Source organism: Mesoplodon densirostris, chromosome 15, assembly GCF_025265405.1.
Source record: "Mesoplodon densirostris isolate mMesDen1 chromosome 15, mMesDen1 primary haplotype, whole genome shotgun sequence".
NCBI lineage: Eukaryota > Metazoa > Chordata > Mammalia > Artiodactyla > Ziphiidae > Mesoplodon > Mesoplodon densirostris.
Window position 1 is genome coordinate 69,892,132 of NC_082675.1, and position 16,948 is coordinate 69,909,079.

A 16,948-nucleotide genomic window follows, 5' to 3' on the forward strand; every position below is an offset into this window, starting at 1 on the left:
GTATAGAAACAAGTGAGTTCTGCTGCATCCTAGTTGTTTCCTTAAGATGTTAATCACCTATTCCAGTGATATTTCTGTTTACAGTGTCTTTTGGAAATCTCTGTTGAGAAAGACTTTTAGAAAGTACCACATACTCTTGAATTCCTTCATTGACAAGAATTTTTTTATTGACGGGTTTGATGTAATATAACAACCAACAATGATTAAAGGACAAATATAAATAAGATGAACAACAAATTATAAACCAACATTTCAGATTTTCAAAAACGTCTTAAAATGGCAAGATTATCTTTCTCTTTGCAGCTTGTTTAAAGTTTTGTTTCTCCCTTAAGTGATACATTCAGAATAACTAGGAGCAATTATCAGAGACATCTCTTGCCTTATAAATTATTCCAGGGCCAGGTCATCTCGGAAGAATCTCAATCCCCGTTCATAGTTTTCAAAGGGAGTGGGGCCGGTGAGTGTCAGAAGGAAAAGGAGTGACTAATTGGAAACACGATTGTATTTCCTTTTGTAATCTACAAAGAATGACCATTGTCAGTGTTATTGCAAGGGCACAGGAGTGGTGAAGTAAAATTTTAGCTTTTGGTTACACCAAGGTGATGGTTCTAACAACCTTCTGAGAGACAAAGTAGGCATTGAAGGTAAAGTTAGGACCCTAAAAAAAAGAAAGTAAGTAAAACTTTAAATTTATAATGAATAGTTATAAAAGGTGGCATTCAAAACAGGTCATAATAATAAAACAAATACCATTATTGAATGTTGACCCAGTATCTAGTTATTTTAAAATATCATATCAGGGCTTCCATGGTGGCGCAGTGGTTGAGAGTCCGCCTGCCGATGCAGGGGACACGGGTTCGTGCCCCGATCCCGGAAGATCCCACATGCCGCGGAGCGGCTGGGCCCGCGAGCCATGGCCGCGGAGCCTGTGTGTCCGGAGCCTGTGCTCCGCAACGGGAGAGGCCACAGCAGTGAGAGGCCCGCGTACAGCAAAACAAAAAAAAAAAAACAAAACAAAAAAAAAAAAAAAAAAAAATATCATATCAATGTATTTTTTCTCACCACAAGACATGTATAGTTTTTCTTTTAAACTAAGGCAAGATTGACACATAGTAAAATGCCCAGATAATAAAGATACAATTGCATGTATATTGACAAATGTATTCACCTGTATAAACAAGGACCTAATCAGGGTACACATCATTTCCATCACCACACAAAGTTTCTGCACACCTCCGTCCAATAAATCTCCAATCCCTCACGGGCAACCACTGTCCTGATTTTGAGTAACATAGATTAGATTGGCCTGTCGTAGAACTTCCTAAAGATGTGCCCTTATAATCTGTATTCTTTTAAGTCTGGTATTTTTTGCTTTCACTTAGTGTAATGTTCTCAAGATTCATCAGTATATTTTTATGTATCAATAGCCCATGTTTTTTCATTACTCAGATGGTATTCCATTGTGTGAATGTCATTATTTATGGGTTTTGTTTTTGAACATTTGAGTTAGTTTCTGTTTTGGCTATCATTAATAATGTTGCTCTAAACATTCTGTAAAGGACTTCTTGTGGATATATGTTTTTATTTCCCTTGGGTAAATATCCGGGAGGGAGTTGCTAGATTGTATGGTAAGAATATGTTTAACTTTAAAGGAAATTGCTAAATAGTTTTCCAAGGTGGTTGTAGCATTTTACATTTCAACTAGAAACACTGCATTCTTCTAGTTGCTCCATACCCTCACATTTGGTGCTGTAAGTGAAGTGGCGTCTCATTGTGTTGTGGTTTTAATTTACATTTCCCTTTTCATGTGCTTGTTAGCCATTTCTATATCTTCTTTTGTGAAGCGTCCATTCAAGCCTTATTTACACCTTTTTTTTTTTTGAAATTAAAGTTGATTTACAATGTTGTGTTCATTTCAGGTGTATAGCAAAGTTATTCACTATAAATATGTATATATTCTTTTCCAGATTCTTTTCCATTATAGGTTATTACAAGATGTTGAATATAGTTCCCTGTGCTATACAGTAGGTCCTTGTTGTTTATTTATTTTATATATGTGTATATGTTAATCCTAACCTCCTAATTTAACTCTCTCCCCTTCCTTTTCCCTTTGATAACCATAAGTTTGTTTTCTCAGTCTGTGAGTCTATTTCTGTTTTGTAAATAAGTTCACTTGTATCATTTTTTTTAGATTCCACGTCTAAATGATAGCATATGATATTCCTCTGATTTACTTTGTATGATAATCTCTAGGTCCTTTCATGTTGCTGCAAATGGCCTTATTTCATTCTTTTTTATAGCTGAGTAATATTCCATTGTATTTGTGTGGATGTGTGGATGTGTGGATGTGTGTATACATATATATATACACAGAACATCTTCCTTATCTATTCATCTGTTCATGGACAACTTAGGTTGTTCCCATGTCTTGGCTACTGTAAATAGTGCTGCTATGAACACTGGGGTGCATGTATCTTTTCAAATTAGAGTTTTCGTCTTTTCTGGATATATGCCCAGGAATGGGATTGCTGGATCATATGGTAGCTCTGTTTTTAGTTTTGTAAGGAACATTCACGTTATTCTTCATAGTGGCTGCACCAATTTCAACATATATCTTAAATGAAGGTAATACCATTCACATTTCCAGATTTAGAAAAGACAAAGATAGAACTGAGAGAAATCAAGAAAATTGCTTAAGAATATATATATCTTTTAAGTAGTCAAATTCATGTCTAACTCAGGTCTGTTTAATCCCAGTTCCACGGCCTTTCTACTCTCTCTGAATTTTTACCTTTTGGCGTGACATCTGTCTGGAAGGAAGAACTCTTGCCTTCTGAGCCTTGACCCTAAATTCTCAACGATTCTCCCTGAAAGCGAGGCCCCTGGGAATTCACTAAGGTCACTCTGCCACAGGGTTCAGGTTTATACCCCTTTCAGTTTACATCTCTAAATGTTCTCCTCTAGCTACTTACCTTCTTCCCAGTTCTTACTAAACAAGGTGCTGAAGAAGACCCAGCCTCACCACATGTATCTCCCCACAACTGGCTGGGTTGCTATTTATCATTTCCCTTTGTTCAGAGTCTTTCAGCAGAATTTTCCAGACATGCGACTGTATTACAACCTAGGTCAATGTAAAGCAATCATGTACAAAATTGTCTGTTAAAATCCAAATCTATACCAGTAACGCTATAATTCAATATATCTTGCTGAGATCAACAACTGTAATTTGCTTCTTATTTCACTGGCTTCCTGATAATGACAGCGTGTTTTACTTTTCCCATACATCTACTGTTACTATTAATGCAGACTTTTGCTTGACCTTGGCTCAGGTCATTGTAAGTCTATTTGGTTTTGTCTATTTTTTTTTCTCTTCCTCTTCTACCCCCTGAGCCCAAGGCAATCTGAGTGGGTAATTAAAATACCAGTTGATTTGCTTGAGAACTTAGGTCTGAAACTATATTTGTTTATGATCAATGGCCTAATGCTATATTCCTTGTGCCATTTTTCATTGGTAGTTATTATTTTTACCAGGTCTTTATTCTAACCTAACTATTTTGACTTCATTTCTTCGTGGTTTATTAAAGCATGAGGTTAAAAAAATGAGTTCAAGTTTACAGCCACCTTAGACTTGTCATTAATTTAATGTCCCTTTCCATTATTAACAAAGTTATTTTCCATCTGGACATATTTTCCTGAATCGAGTACATATTCAGATGAGCAACAAATCCAAATTTTAGAGCACAGAATTGAAAAATTTGAGTACTCAAAAGTTTCTTCAGTTGAGGCATCTTACTTGCCATGAGGATAGAAATCATTTAAGATATATACAAGGAATTGAATCAGATACAAGGCAAATGCTTAAATTTTTTACCTTCAGGTGTGATATATGTACGCAGCCTATAAAATTAAACTTTAACCCAGACTATAAAATCATAGTATGTACACTTAATGAGTTATTCCACACTTGAAGAGAAAAATAGCAGCAAGAACCCTCATACTGAATCTTCTCCAATTGCCCTTGGTGTGTCCACAAGACCTTAGTAACTATGGCAATACCATGGGAGAGAAAGATAAACAGAGCTTCTGTATAGGTGTGCTGTCCACCATGGAGGCCACTAGCCACATGTGGCTCTTTAAACTTAAACTAATTAAAGTTTAATAAAATGAAAAGAAATTAGTTCCTAGTCATGCTACTTGCATTTTAAGTGCTCAACGGTCAAATGTGGCTAGTGACTACCATACCGTATAGTGTAGTTATTCAACATTTACATCATCACAGAAAGTGCTATAGGACAACGCTGTTTTTACATTACTTAGTAGGTTACTGTAAATGGAGCTTAATCTGAAGATAATGAAGAAAGTAGAAGCAAGAGTACATAGAGAAATAACCACTATAATTATAAATAAATATACACATAAATGTGTGCAGGCTGAATGCCACTTAAGTGTTTGAGTATTATCTATTTGGCATCCTGGTTAATTAATGGTTAGCAATAAAATAACAAGACACATTACCCAAATGAAGGCAGGAACCTGAGTGAACATAGAAGCTGACAGATTGAGCAGGCTACTTTGATACTCGCATGTGTGCGTTCACATGCACATACACACACATCTCAGACACTAAAAGGTAAAAAAATTCCACTTGGGCTCTGCTTAACCTGAGCCATGATAAAGTCCCCACATTATTTCTGTCTTGTGTCTTTCTTTCTACTTTTCCACTTCAAAAAAGAATGTAAACCATCTGGGGCCTCTTGCCCCTGATGTCTTACTTAATCTTTATCCTGCAGTGATAGGAAAGTGGGTAGCCGCAAAAGTAGGACAGACCTGGCTTTGAATCTGAGCGCTGCTAATTAACAAGCCCTTGGACCATCACTAAGACTACATTCTCTCATCTTTGGAGTGAGACAATCATTGTACCCACCTTTGGGTTAGATAAGCCTGATAAAGCCTGGCCACGTTGGTATCTGGTACAGCGAGTGCTAATGAAAACTCTCCTCATTATACTGACGTCTACCCTTTTTCCTCAGCACCTCTGTATTCATATGCTTATTATTCTTTCTCTTTGTCCTTTCTTTGTATTTCTCTTCTACTTCCTAGTTCCCATCCTGTCTCCCAGAAACCCAGAAGAATTAGGAGAGTAACAAAGAGAAGACCCTCAGAAGCATAGAAAAAGGAGACAAAAATTAGTAAGAGAAGAAAGAGTAGCAAATGTTTGTCAGAGGGAAAGATATGCTTCCTCTTTCAGTTCCTGACCAAAACACATTTTATTTTATTATTTTATTCTTCTATTTTTCCTTTATGCTAGGAGGTCAGTCTGACTGGCTTTTAAGCCAAAGTAATGATTTGTTTGCTGGAATTAACTAAGTGAACAGTATTTGTGTTTTTTATTAGTTGAGTCCTTAGATGGTCATACAATATATTCACCTTGTCTTTTATTTAATTCAATATTTCCTTGAGAAATATGAACGAAAAGAGGAAAACCTCTGTGTTTGGTTATACCGTCTCTGGTAATTTCCTCATGTAAAGCTTTGCTGAGAAATCATTTCATTAAGTGCCCCATTGGTAAGCTGTTCGCGGTGCTTTATAATCTAAGGATTTAATTGTTTCTCTGACTCCGAGGGCAGGCTGCCAAAGCACACCTCACCAACCAAAGCAGGTGACGAATGTTTATTCGGCTCTAATTGGTAACTAAAGTCTGCTCTGCATTATGGTCCAGAGAAAACCCCAGACCTTCTCATCCTGTTGCTATGGAGAAGCAAGTCTGGGCACATGGAAGACAGTCTTCTCTTCCTGTGTCTTCTCTGGCTGAGATGATTACCACTGGACCTCAGTCTCTCCATTACTAAAATGGGAATGATCATCCCTGCCCTAACTTCTTTGTAACACCATTGAGAAAACTGATGAAAAAGTGTTTTTAAAGTCAGAGCACAGTACACATGAAAGTCTGCTTTTCTTAAATGTGATGGAAAATACCACATAAATTTGGTAGCACTCATCAAGAAAGAGCCAACAACTCTAAGCAGATTATCTCTAAATAACCCCAAGACAGCTAGTTAATTCAGTGGGGAAAAAAAATTAGGAATACAATTACTTGGAAGAGTATCTGGAGGGGTGCACTGCTTCCTCGAGGCTTAAAGAAAGTATCCTCCATACTACAGATTATTTATGTACAATTCTTACACCATGATCAGAGCCCAGAGCAGCCCGTCTGTTTTATCTGTGATGCACCTTCCTCTCTATACCAAACATGACAGAAGCAGGAATCTTTCTCTCCCTTCTTGATTTCCTAGTCCCAACAATGCTTTCCGCTCACTATGAGACTCAGAATGTGGAAGTCATTCTAGATTTTTCCCCTCCTCATCATCCCTCCAAATATACCTACAAACTGTGTCACTCACATGCATCTTTTGCTCTTCATTTGTGTTCTACCACCTCAAGCCAGGCCTTTGGGATCTTTGCCTGGACAATTACAACAGTGTCTGACGTAGACCTGCTTTAAACATCTTTTCCTGGACTACATAGTTCTGGGGAATCATTATCTCTAAAAGCACAGTTTGAGGGCTTCCCTGGTGGCGCAGCGATTGAGAGTCTGCCTGCCAATACAGGGGACATGGGTTCGAGCCCTGGTCTGGGAAGATCCCACATGCCGCGGAGCAACAAAGCCCGTGAGCCACAACTACTGAGCCTGCGCATCTGGAGCCTGTGCTCTGCAACAAGAGAGGCCGCGACAGTGAGGGGCCCACACACCACGATGAGGAGTAGCGCCCGCTCGCCGCAACTGGAGAAAGCCCTCGCACAGAAACGAGGAATCAACACAGCCAAAAATAAATAAATTAATTAATTAAAAAATAAAATAAAATCACAGTTTGAAACTTATTCAAAATGTTATTCAACTCACCATCTCTTATTCAGTGAAAGGCAAGGATAAGGGGCTAAGCTTTGGAATTAGAAATTCTCTCACTTACCTACAAAAAGCGGGTAATCGTTTATCCATTCAACAGATATTTGTTGAGTACTTACTGCATGCCAGACACTGGATTAAGGGAAGGATTAAATAAAATAAAGGATGTGAGATAGTTAACAAAGGGCCTAATTAGACATCCAACAAATGTTACTACTTGGAGGGGGATGGAGGAGGAGGGAGAAAAGGGCGAGGGAGGAGGGAGAGGAGGAGAAATTGTCGGTCTTCAAGTTTTGATCCTAATGTGCATGATTGTACAACCACCATGTGGTGTTTACTTGTATGTGCTTATTCCACTCTCTCTCCTCAACCTTTCTTCATCAGAAGATTCAGCAAAACTGCCACCTTCTCAACAAAGCCTCTCTGATTCCAGAACACTTTGCTCTGATTTTTTTTTTAAAACTTCCAACATAACTTCTCTATTAGAAGATTCATCAAGATGAATAAGGTCTTGTTTGTTTAAATCCTTACATACCCTAGAAAACTTATAACCGTGTCTTACCCACAGAAGGTGCTCAATGAGAATTGATGAGCAAATGAACAAATGAATAGAGGAAGAATAACTGAATGTGAATATGCAAGTGAGAGGTTTTGTTGCACAATCTCTTTGGATTCATTTTTCATAAACCTACAGGTATCAGAATGTGTAGTTTGAGATCAAGAAATTTGAGTTCTATGTTCAGATTGATTGGGGGCTGCCATTTCACCTTCACTAAATAATATAGCCCTTCTGTGTCTCACATGTTCATCAATTCAACAAATATTTGTTAAATACTTCCTATATGCCAAACAGTGAAACTTTCCCTATAAAGTTTACTTTTATCTGATTTCCCTCCTGGTGATAAACCTTGGTAGATTAAAGAAAATTTATGTTGATTCTCCTTTAGACTCAAATACTTCCTTACACAGACTAGCTGAGTATCTGGTACCTGCAAGACTGGTTAATGAACAAGTTAGGTTATAATCTGACCATTCTTTGGATAGTGTTCATAGAATAAGAAGGAAGGAAAGAAGGAAGGGAGGGAGAGAGGAAGAAAAGAGGGAGGGAGGGAGGGAAGGAAGAAATGGAGGGAGGGAGGGAAGGAAGGAAGGAAGCCTTCAAAGTGTGCTAATTAGATTAGCTATTAATTCAATTTGCAAACAAGTATATGTAATGAAGTAGAATTGAATTGAAAGTACTATATAAATTGCATCTTTCTTGAATATGAATTGCTCATGCTTTTAAGAGATCAATGCCATTGTCTGTGTTTGCTATCCACCCATTACACTTAATTAAACGGTTCAGGTCCAGTGGGGTCAGAGGTATCCAGTAACATTTACCATCTGACAGGGATCCAGTGGTCTGTACTCTGTGCCTGGGGTAGCCTTGCTTCTCTGCAATGAGCAGGCATCTGCATTAGGAAAACAGCTACCACTCTAATTTTCTCTAATTGACTTGTTGGCAGCACTAACAGAGGGCAAAAGATGTAGAGACATGAAGACTGGGCCCCGGCAAGCGCTTGGCATTGATGGGGCCACTGAGTGAAGTAACTAATGTGTAATGAATAAAGGACTATGGGCTGTCAATCTAGCACATGCCAGTGGCATTTAATTCACACAAAATAGTAATTAAAAATGATGATGTTCTTCTTACTGGCTTTTGTTACCAAGTACAGCATCTTGGTCCAGCCCCTGAGGATCTGTCTGTAGGTTGTTTGATTCATTCCCTTAGCCCCAGAGAGCCACATGCATCTCACTACCTTCAGGCAAGCCTCAACAAAAGCTCTTACAATAATGGGTCTCTCACCTACCAAGTCTCCGTGGAAGGAGAACCAGAAATTCTCCCCACTGCCCATGCCTTGTCTTTACAACCCTTATAATCAATAAATGTGCATTTATTTCCCCTTTTTCCTAGCCACAAAGAAGATACTGGCCAGAAGCCATCTGTTTTGGATGCTCAAAGAATTATTAAGTATTTCTTTATCCTTCTTTGTCCCATTGTGATGTATTCTATAGGAAAGGTTGGCCAAATGATGAAAATCTGATCAAGAGTTTGAAATCTTTGGAATAACTCAGAATATCCATAATTAAAAATAATCCCCATGTGAACATCCACCAAAATTCAAGTTGTCTCAGTAGGATTCAATCACAGTGAATTCAAATGGGAAAATACTGCTATATGTTATTTTTCAGAGGCAATTGATACATTTTTTAAGCCTATATATCTATCATTTCAGCAAATCAAAAAAATAAATTTACTATCATATTGTCATTAAATGTATTCCTGAACAATGGGGTCTGACCATAATTAATGATTAATTCATTTGGAATTCATTATGATAATATTAAATGTGTTTAACTCATTTGCTGCTTCTAAAGAGGGAGCAATTCTAGGCAATTCTTTTGTGATTTACTGGTTTTAAAGTTTAAGAGCTCTGAGCATGTGCAGGAAAATAGCTCCACATTGCCCTCTAGTGGTGAGCTAGTAAAAGACGCTCTTCTTTTGTACGGGGAGAAAACACAAACCCTTGTTCTCCTTTGCTCCCATACACTCTCACAGCCATCTTTCCACCTCAGTACACACTTAAACGAGATGCCTCCATCACAATATAAAAGGGGATCAAAGCTATATAGTCCTATGTCCACTATTAACCAATAACCAAATAATATTTTTATTGTTGTTCAGGCTGATTCACTGTTGGATCAAGTTTGACGGGGGTGTAAAAAGATCCTGTTGTTTCCTTAGTAGATCCAGATGCAATTTGACAAAAGCACTATATGGAGGCCAGAGAAAGCCCAAAAGATGTTGAGTAGCAGGTAGAGTATGAAGAGCATAAAGAAGCTTCTTCAAAAAGGTAGACAGAAGGGGATGTGAAGTTGTCTTAGGTCTTTTATTTCCTAGGTAGCTCTGTGTTACTTTACAAATGTCAGTGGACTTACCTGATCCTCAAATTACTGACAACAGCAGAATGCCAGATCAAAAAGTCTTGAAGACCCCTGGCTCTAGCAATATTCTTGTATCAGTAACAACTCCATTGTTGTTATGGCAACTCCAAAGGCAAATCTGTTTACCTTTCCTGAGAATAAGCCATTACCACTTTCTGTTTAAATTGAAGCTTGGCCACTGTCATGGTGTACCCAGGGTAGTTAGGATTTGTGGAATTTAGCAGTTAGTGTAATTCATTAATCCAACTGCTGGTAAATTATAAAACTCCGTACTCTTTGCTGGCATACCTTATACCATGGCTAGACCTCGAATGGAAAAAGCTGCCATTACTCAGATGAGTAGAGACTTGATGGGTACTGATGTTAGCAAGAGTCAGTATTGAAATGACAATGACTTCGCCTTTACTGTGGGGGGAGATTAAGAAATGGTGACTACTGCTTAGGATCCAGATAGCAGCTAGATGAGGTAATTCAGATTGAGACAAAAATTCAAACCAGTAAAATGAGAATGAACCAGTTGAGTTACTTTTAATTTTTTTTAAATGAGAATAAATGCATACTCCAACACTGAAAACCAATAGTGCAGTAACGCTGCAGTGGCTTTTACAGAGTCAGTTGTCTGAGGAGGTGTAAATTGGGCAGCTGGGAGGTGGAGACAGAGAGATGAAGGCATGAATTCAATGTAACGTGGACCAGGCTGACCACCTGGAAGTTTCAGCATCAACCCTGAGCAGGAAGTTCAGAACTCAAGTCAGACATTCTTCCCTCTGAATTCCAGTCTAAATTGGAGAGGTCCACATAAAACAAGCATACTCAATAACCTTGCATGAAGGAGACCTGCTTTATTATTTTATATTTACCCTCTTTACCACATCATATAGTTTCTACCTGGTTGCTGTTGATCTTATGGTTGACATCTTGACTGAGGAAGCCCAGACTTTATGATCTCTTCTTCCATGAATACATATATATTTGCATCATACATATATGTTCCTACATATAGTTGTATATGTAGGAATCTGAGGTTATAGACTAGTGGCCATGGACCTGGATTCAGTTCAGAGATATATTTTGTTTTGCCAGCACAGATTTATTTTCTTTATTTGAATTATTTGCCAACATTTGAAACTGTGATGATTTCCCATAAAAATCTGGATTTCCAGAATATTGGACACCAAGACTGCTCTCCATATGCTCATCACACCCGGAAGCTGAGTGGTGGCTCCGCTCCTTAGATGAATTACTTAGATGAATTCCTGTCCAGCATCCTCTGTCTCCTACTGTCTCTCATACACTGTAGCCAAATCTCTTTATCTATCTGTCTCTCCCTCCCTCTCTCAGGTTTAAAAACAAAGACAAAACCAAAAATAAAATTCTAACTTCTAAGCATGTAAGTTTGGCATTCCTGATCTCTCTCTCACTCCCTTAATAAAGAAATACAGAGACCAATGAAAATATATGGTATATGTATATTAGGTGAAACTAAATGCAGTTTCACCCAAAAGAAGTAATTTTTTTATGGTTCGAACCTCATATATATTAATGTTTACATTGTAGTTGTCTATATGTTTGAAATCAGACTTTGACTTCACTCCGATAACTATAAAGTATAATTCTTCCTAGTAGAAAAGTATTTGGTGATCTTCCTCACTGTAGTTTCAATCTGCCTCATCTTTTTCCTGAGATGTTTGTTTCTTCTACCATCCTCCTACCTCTAAATCCTACCCATGCCCTTCAGTCCTAGTTCCAAGTCCAAGAAGTCTTTGATGACCCAATCCCTCACTCATTTTTTAAGCCTCTAAACTCATATAGCATTCATAAGTTGTATCACATACTTTACTGCTTAATTTTAGGTAGTCTTTCATTGTTTTCTCTGTCCGGAATTATGATTGTAACCTGACAACAGAGGTCCATCTTTTCCAAATATTCTTGGATCTCCAACAGCATTTAACACTTGTTGACCGATTACTTTCTTTCCGGTAAACTAAGTTGACAACATAAATCTAAAAAAAGTAAATATCCCCTCTTGCAGGCGAAGCAATTCACTGAATAGAAGCCCTTCGACTGCATTAAATGTCATCTTATTTTATTCTTCTTGTTGTATTGTGGTTCTTGTGTCACTGTGGTTTGGAATGTCAAATCTTTAACGCTAATATGTAGGGCACATAAAAATTTCACAAAGGAAAATCCATCTAATCAATTTTCAAAGAACATTGTCAAAGATAAATTCATTCATTTTAAAAGCTTTTTTTTTTTGTAAAATAAAACACAGACACAGAAAACCACATGTAACAAATGTATCGCTTCATGAATTATTTTAAGTTAGAGTTCAACCTATTTCTTTGCTCTGTTTCCTGCAAACTGGCATTTGGATCAAGAAGCTTGATCAGACTAGGTAGGTTCGATCCTTTTGGCAAGACTCTAGAGGGTAGTGTGTTCTTTCATTAGGAGGTATGTAATGTCTGGATTCTCTGTTTTATCTTAGCAATCATGAATGCTTAATGCATAGTTTCATTTGTTCACTGGGGCTGAAAAATCGCAATATTTGAATTTTGTCGTTTGTTTGTTATTAGTAGGAATAATACGGTAAAAGGATACTCCCCTCACATGCTGTTTGGTTACACAGTGGTAGAGTTTATTCAAGAAAGACATGATAAATATTTGACTCTTTACCCAGACTTGACGATAGTAATTTGGTTCCCTGTCAGTCTCAGAAGTGACCAACTCTTATTATTCTTTAAAAAATCTTTATGAATTCACACATTCATATGTATTTGTTAAGTTTCATTTCATTGCAACTTTCATCTTTATTGACGCTCAGACTGTCCTCACCTTTGGTCAGTGGAAAACTCTTCCAAGTTGATTTCCGAATCCGTTTGACACAATCCTGTTAGTCTTTGAATGTTTCCTTTCTATCTGATATGTGAGGATGCCTCAGGCTCAAGTGCTGTGTTTCCTGCCTCAGACTAGGAATCAACCAGTTCTCCAAGAAGCCTTTGATTCTTGCAGTGCAAAATATTTTTTTCAAAATCTCAGTTTGGGTGCTAGGGATACCCATTGTTATTGAGTCAGTGTTTCTAGACATTTTCAGTGGACAGAATTAGAGATAAAATACCTTTTGAGTTTAAACTGGTTTTTCAATTAAATTTTAGGAACACAATACTGTATCTTTTGTTCACACCAGGAATCCAGTTCTCAAGGACACAGGGTACGATAGAATTAGAATTTCTCCTGATAACTCATTTGCTCTATCTCATATTACATTGGTTTCAGAATATCAATAATAATAGTATCACCATCAATAATAATTATTGAAACATTTTTGCATATACTATTCATATTCTCCCTTAAGTTTATCTTATGATTATAATATAGGTACAATGTCAGAACATGTAGCCTTGCAAAATAAAATCTCTCCCTTTTAACCCTCAGTTAGTCTTAGTTCATTAAATTTATTGTTCACCAGTTAGCTATTAGGTCAGTATCTCCGCTGGTCATTTAGAATGTCTAAAGTTCATTTTCTAGTGTATCTTGGGATCAGGGGAACAATATTCCCTGATTCATTGCAAGTTGATAACAGTTTGGGTGAGCCCTTTATATTTAAAGCTAACTCTTGTTGACTGGAAAATCCTTGAATCACATTTTCTTACCTTGAGTATCTCAAAGAAATCACTTAAATTTCTTCGGGCACAATATGGTGCTGTCAAAAAGTCTGATAATAAACTAATTTTCCCTCTTATAAGTCATGTATTCTTTTTGTCCATGTGCCTAAAAGATTTTTTTAAGTCAGCAAAAATTTCTTGAATAACATTTTTTCATCTGTATTTGTTCTGTTCCCTTTCTTTGGTTTTTTTCCTCAAGGACAACTATTACTCCAATGTTAGCTTCCTTCTAGAATATTTGTCACTTTTTCCCACATTCTTTTTTACTCTTTCATCATTTACTTTTGTTTCTGTTTTCATTTTCTCCTTGTTGCATTTATTTGTTCATCTCATTACACTTTATTTCTCAAATTTCTTTTTCACTTAGTGGAATTCTTTCTTGAGCTAGGCCACCCCATTCAGATTCCTTTGTCCCTTACGTGGAATTCTTTCTTGAGCTGGGCTGCACCATTCAGATTTCTTTGTCAGTTACATAGAATTCTTTCTTGAGCCAGCCGCCTCATTTCTGAATTTTTCCAATTCTGATTTCTGTAACTCTTGCATATCTGGCATTTTATTTTCTTAATGTTGTTTAGCTCACTTTGAAACAGTAAATTGCAGGTTTGATCTGTTTTTCTCGTGTATTTTTGATCCTTTTCTTGTGTACTTGTCTATAAGAATGATATTCTCCTCATTTTGTTTTGTAAGGAATTTAACCTCAACAGATTTTTGTTGCTCGCTTTTATGTGATTTGTTTCCCTGCATTCCCAGAAGTTCAAATAGCTTTTCTAAATACACAGAGTTCCCTATCCTGTTGTTTTCCTTAGACCTGCGCTGAGGGCTCAGCAAACTATAGCCTGTGGGTCAAATCTGGCCCAGGTCCTATTTTTGTTTGGGCCCCACTGAACTAAGAATGGTTTTTATATTTTTGAAGAGTTGTAAACAAACAAACGAAACAAACATAGACGAATATGTGACAGAGATGTGGTCTGCACAGCTATATTGACTATCTTGGCCTTTTACAGAAAAGTTGGCTGAACCCTGTTACACACTAAAAACTATGGCAGTTTGCTTTCCAAGTTTTCATGACTATTCCTCTCTCCTACTTTGATCTGGACTTTCTCTTCCTTTCATGTCTATTGCTTCTGTCCTACTCATAAAATTTTAAATATATTCTTAGTAGTTTGTCCCCAGTGTGAACACTGTCCTGGAAAGGAGACTTTTTGTAGGTTAGTTTCAGGTATTTACATTTACTGTTCTTAAACTGGTCCGTTGCACTTTCTAGCATTACTTGATAGTTATTTTAGAATTACTCTGTTTTCAGGTTTGTTGCTTCCCTCTGATTTCTCTTACACAGATACTGATAACATGCAGGTTCATGATAACATGTTGGTGGTTTGTCCACATCCACGTGTATCTTAGGGTATGAGCATATAGACCTCATCACCTCGTTTTGTCATAAATGTCTAAATGCCTTTGATTTTCTATCTAGTTCTTCTGTCTCTTTTTATATGAAGATTCAGGAAGATCAAAAAACTATATTGCCACCACTGCCACCTTCTTCCCACTCATTTTTTAACAACTGTTTGCTTAATTGATTATATTCAATTTGATTTCAGGAAAATGTTTATCCTGAGTATTTCAGTACATTAAATAAATCAACACGTTCATATTTTTTCTGTTTTTCTCCAGAGTCAAGTTCCCATTATGTAATCTCCCTAAAAGCTTTTAACAATGCAGGAGAAGGAGTTCCTCTTTATGAAAGTGCTACCACCAGATCTATAACCGGTAAGCTAAAGTAGTTAATCCTCTTGTGACAAGGTATTTGAATTATGGTGAAGAAAACAAACTAAAGTGAAACAAAACAAAATACAAAGAAAAAATGTATGTAATCATGTCCTAAGCCTTATGTGTATAGGTATACACACCATTTATTATTTTTTTGGTTATCAAAATTGAGAGGGATTCAGTCTATAAATTAGTACATGGAATTAGAGAACATAGATCTCTTATTCTGTCTTCTCCCAGTAGCTTCATGGTTTGGCATCCTGATACCACTCTTCATTCCTCTGGGCAGCTTGTTTCAAATCAATGCAATGTAGACAAGAGGGTCTCTGCAAAAAAGGCCACCAAGTGCCTGAATGGACACTTGCTTCTTTGCAGAGGGTCCTTCAAGCTGATATGACAAGGATGAACTGACCTCATGGGGCTGGCTTGGATTTGGCTGCGTCACACAGTGACTTCTTTCTGAGCTGGGCCAGCAGGTCACCCCAACAGTGTCCAGGGCCTCTGCACATTAAAAGGATTGGCTGCTTCAAGGACTTCTCACCACTAGGAATTGCTACGTGAGGTGGACTTGAAAGGTAGCACAGGAGAGAAACAGGGCTCAAGGAAATGAAAAAGGGATGGGTAAGAAAGTGAGACCCAAGCCATTTATGGAGCCTATTTGTGAACAAGGCTGGACCTACTCAGAAGTAGAATAAGTACCACTTCTGTGAGTCTTGTTCATGACCCATCACATGACCCAAAGTCACATGACCACCCCCAATAGCCTTATGTCTGAAATGTGAAAGTAAAACCCAAGAGTTCCATCCTTTTAATGAATACTTCGATACTGCCCCCTTTCAAAACCCACAACCCTCAGACCTCATTCAACTTATCAGCTATTTTCACCTGAATGAGAACAAAGGATCTGAGAGCAAGATTTCATAGTGAGCCCCAAAGAACATGCAAAATTACTGGGGTGCCTGAGTATGAGTCCTGGAAGGTAGGAATAAATGAACATAAAATAAATAATGGAGTCCTGTGACTTCTGCTACCACCTAAATTTATGTGAACTTTGTACAGTTTGTTTTCCAAATCCAGACGCTTCGTTCATAAACTTATCTTGAGAATTACAGTTGTAAACAAAATTCACAGTTGTTATGTGATGGTTTTCGGAGCACACCATCACTTTATTGCTTTCAACCAGATTTCCTTGTAAGGCAAGGATATTATTCCAGAGTCTCCTTGTCTCTTTGGCTGCTGGTTTCAATGTCTATGGTCTGTCTGGAGTGGTATGCAAAAGCTTGGGTGCATGTCAGTATATTAATTTATCTGTGGAGACAGTATGTACCTTACACTGTGTTATCAAAGGGCCCATGGCTCCCCAAAAAGGGTAAATAAGAAATATTACCCTAGAGAATATTTACTGTCAAATGTGTTATTTCTAAATATAGAGAGATGAGGCAATTAGAGGGCCAGGATGGAAACTACAAGACAACATGGTGGAGGGTGGCTGGGATTTCCTCTTCCCCTTATTCTCTTACTCTGCCAAAGTTTCTCTGAGAGATAGCAGCCACTTTGGCTGTGCCCGTCCTTCCCATAATGTTTATTCAGTAAGCCAGCTCTTTCTTGCCTAGGTTAAGAGATGGTAAAG

At 37.6% G+C, this 16,948-nt stretch overlaps 1 protein-coding gene across 1 annotated transcript in view; it reads left to right on the plus strand.

Annotated features, from left to right (window-relative positions):
• DCC (DCC netrin 1 receptor) overlaps positions 1-16,948 on the plus strand; it is an 808,121-nt gene that overhangs the window by 638,860 nt on the left and 152,313 nt on the right. The window contains exon 16 of the mRNA XM_060118369.1: positions 15,223-15,318. Within this exon, the coding sequence (XP_059974352.1) occupies positions 15,223-15,318 (96 nt within the window). The remainder of the gene's footprint in view (positions 1-15,222; positions 15,319-16,948) is intronic.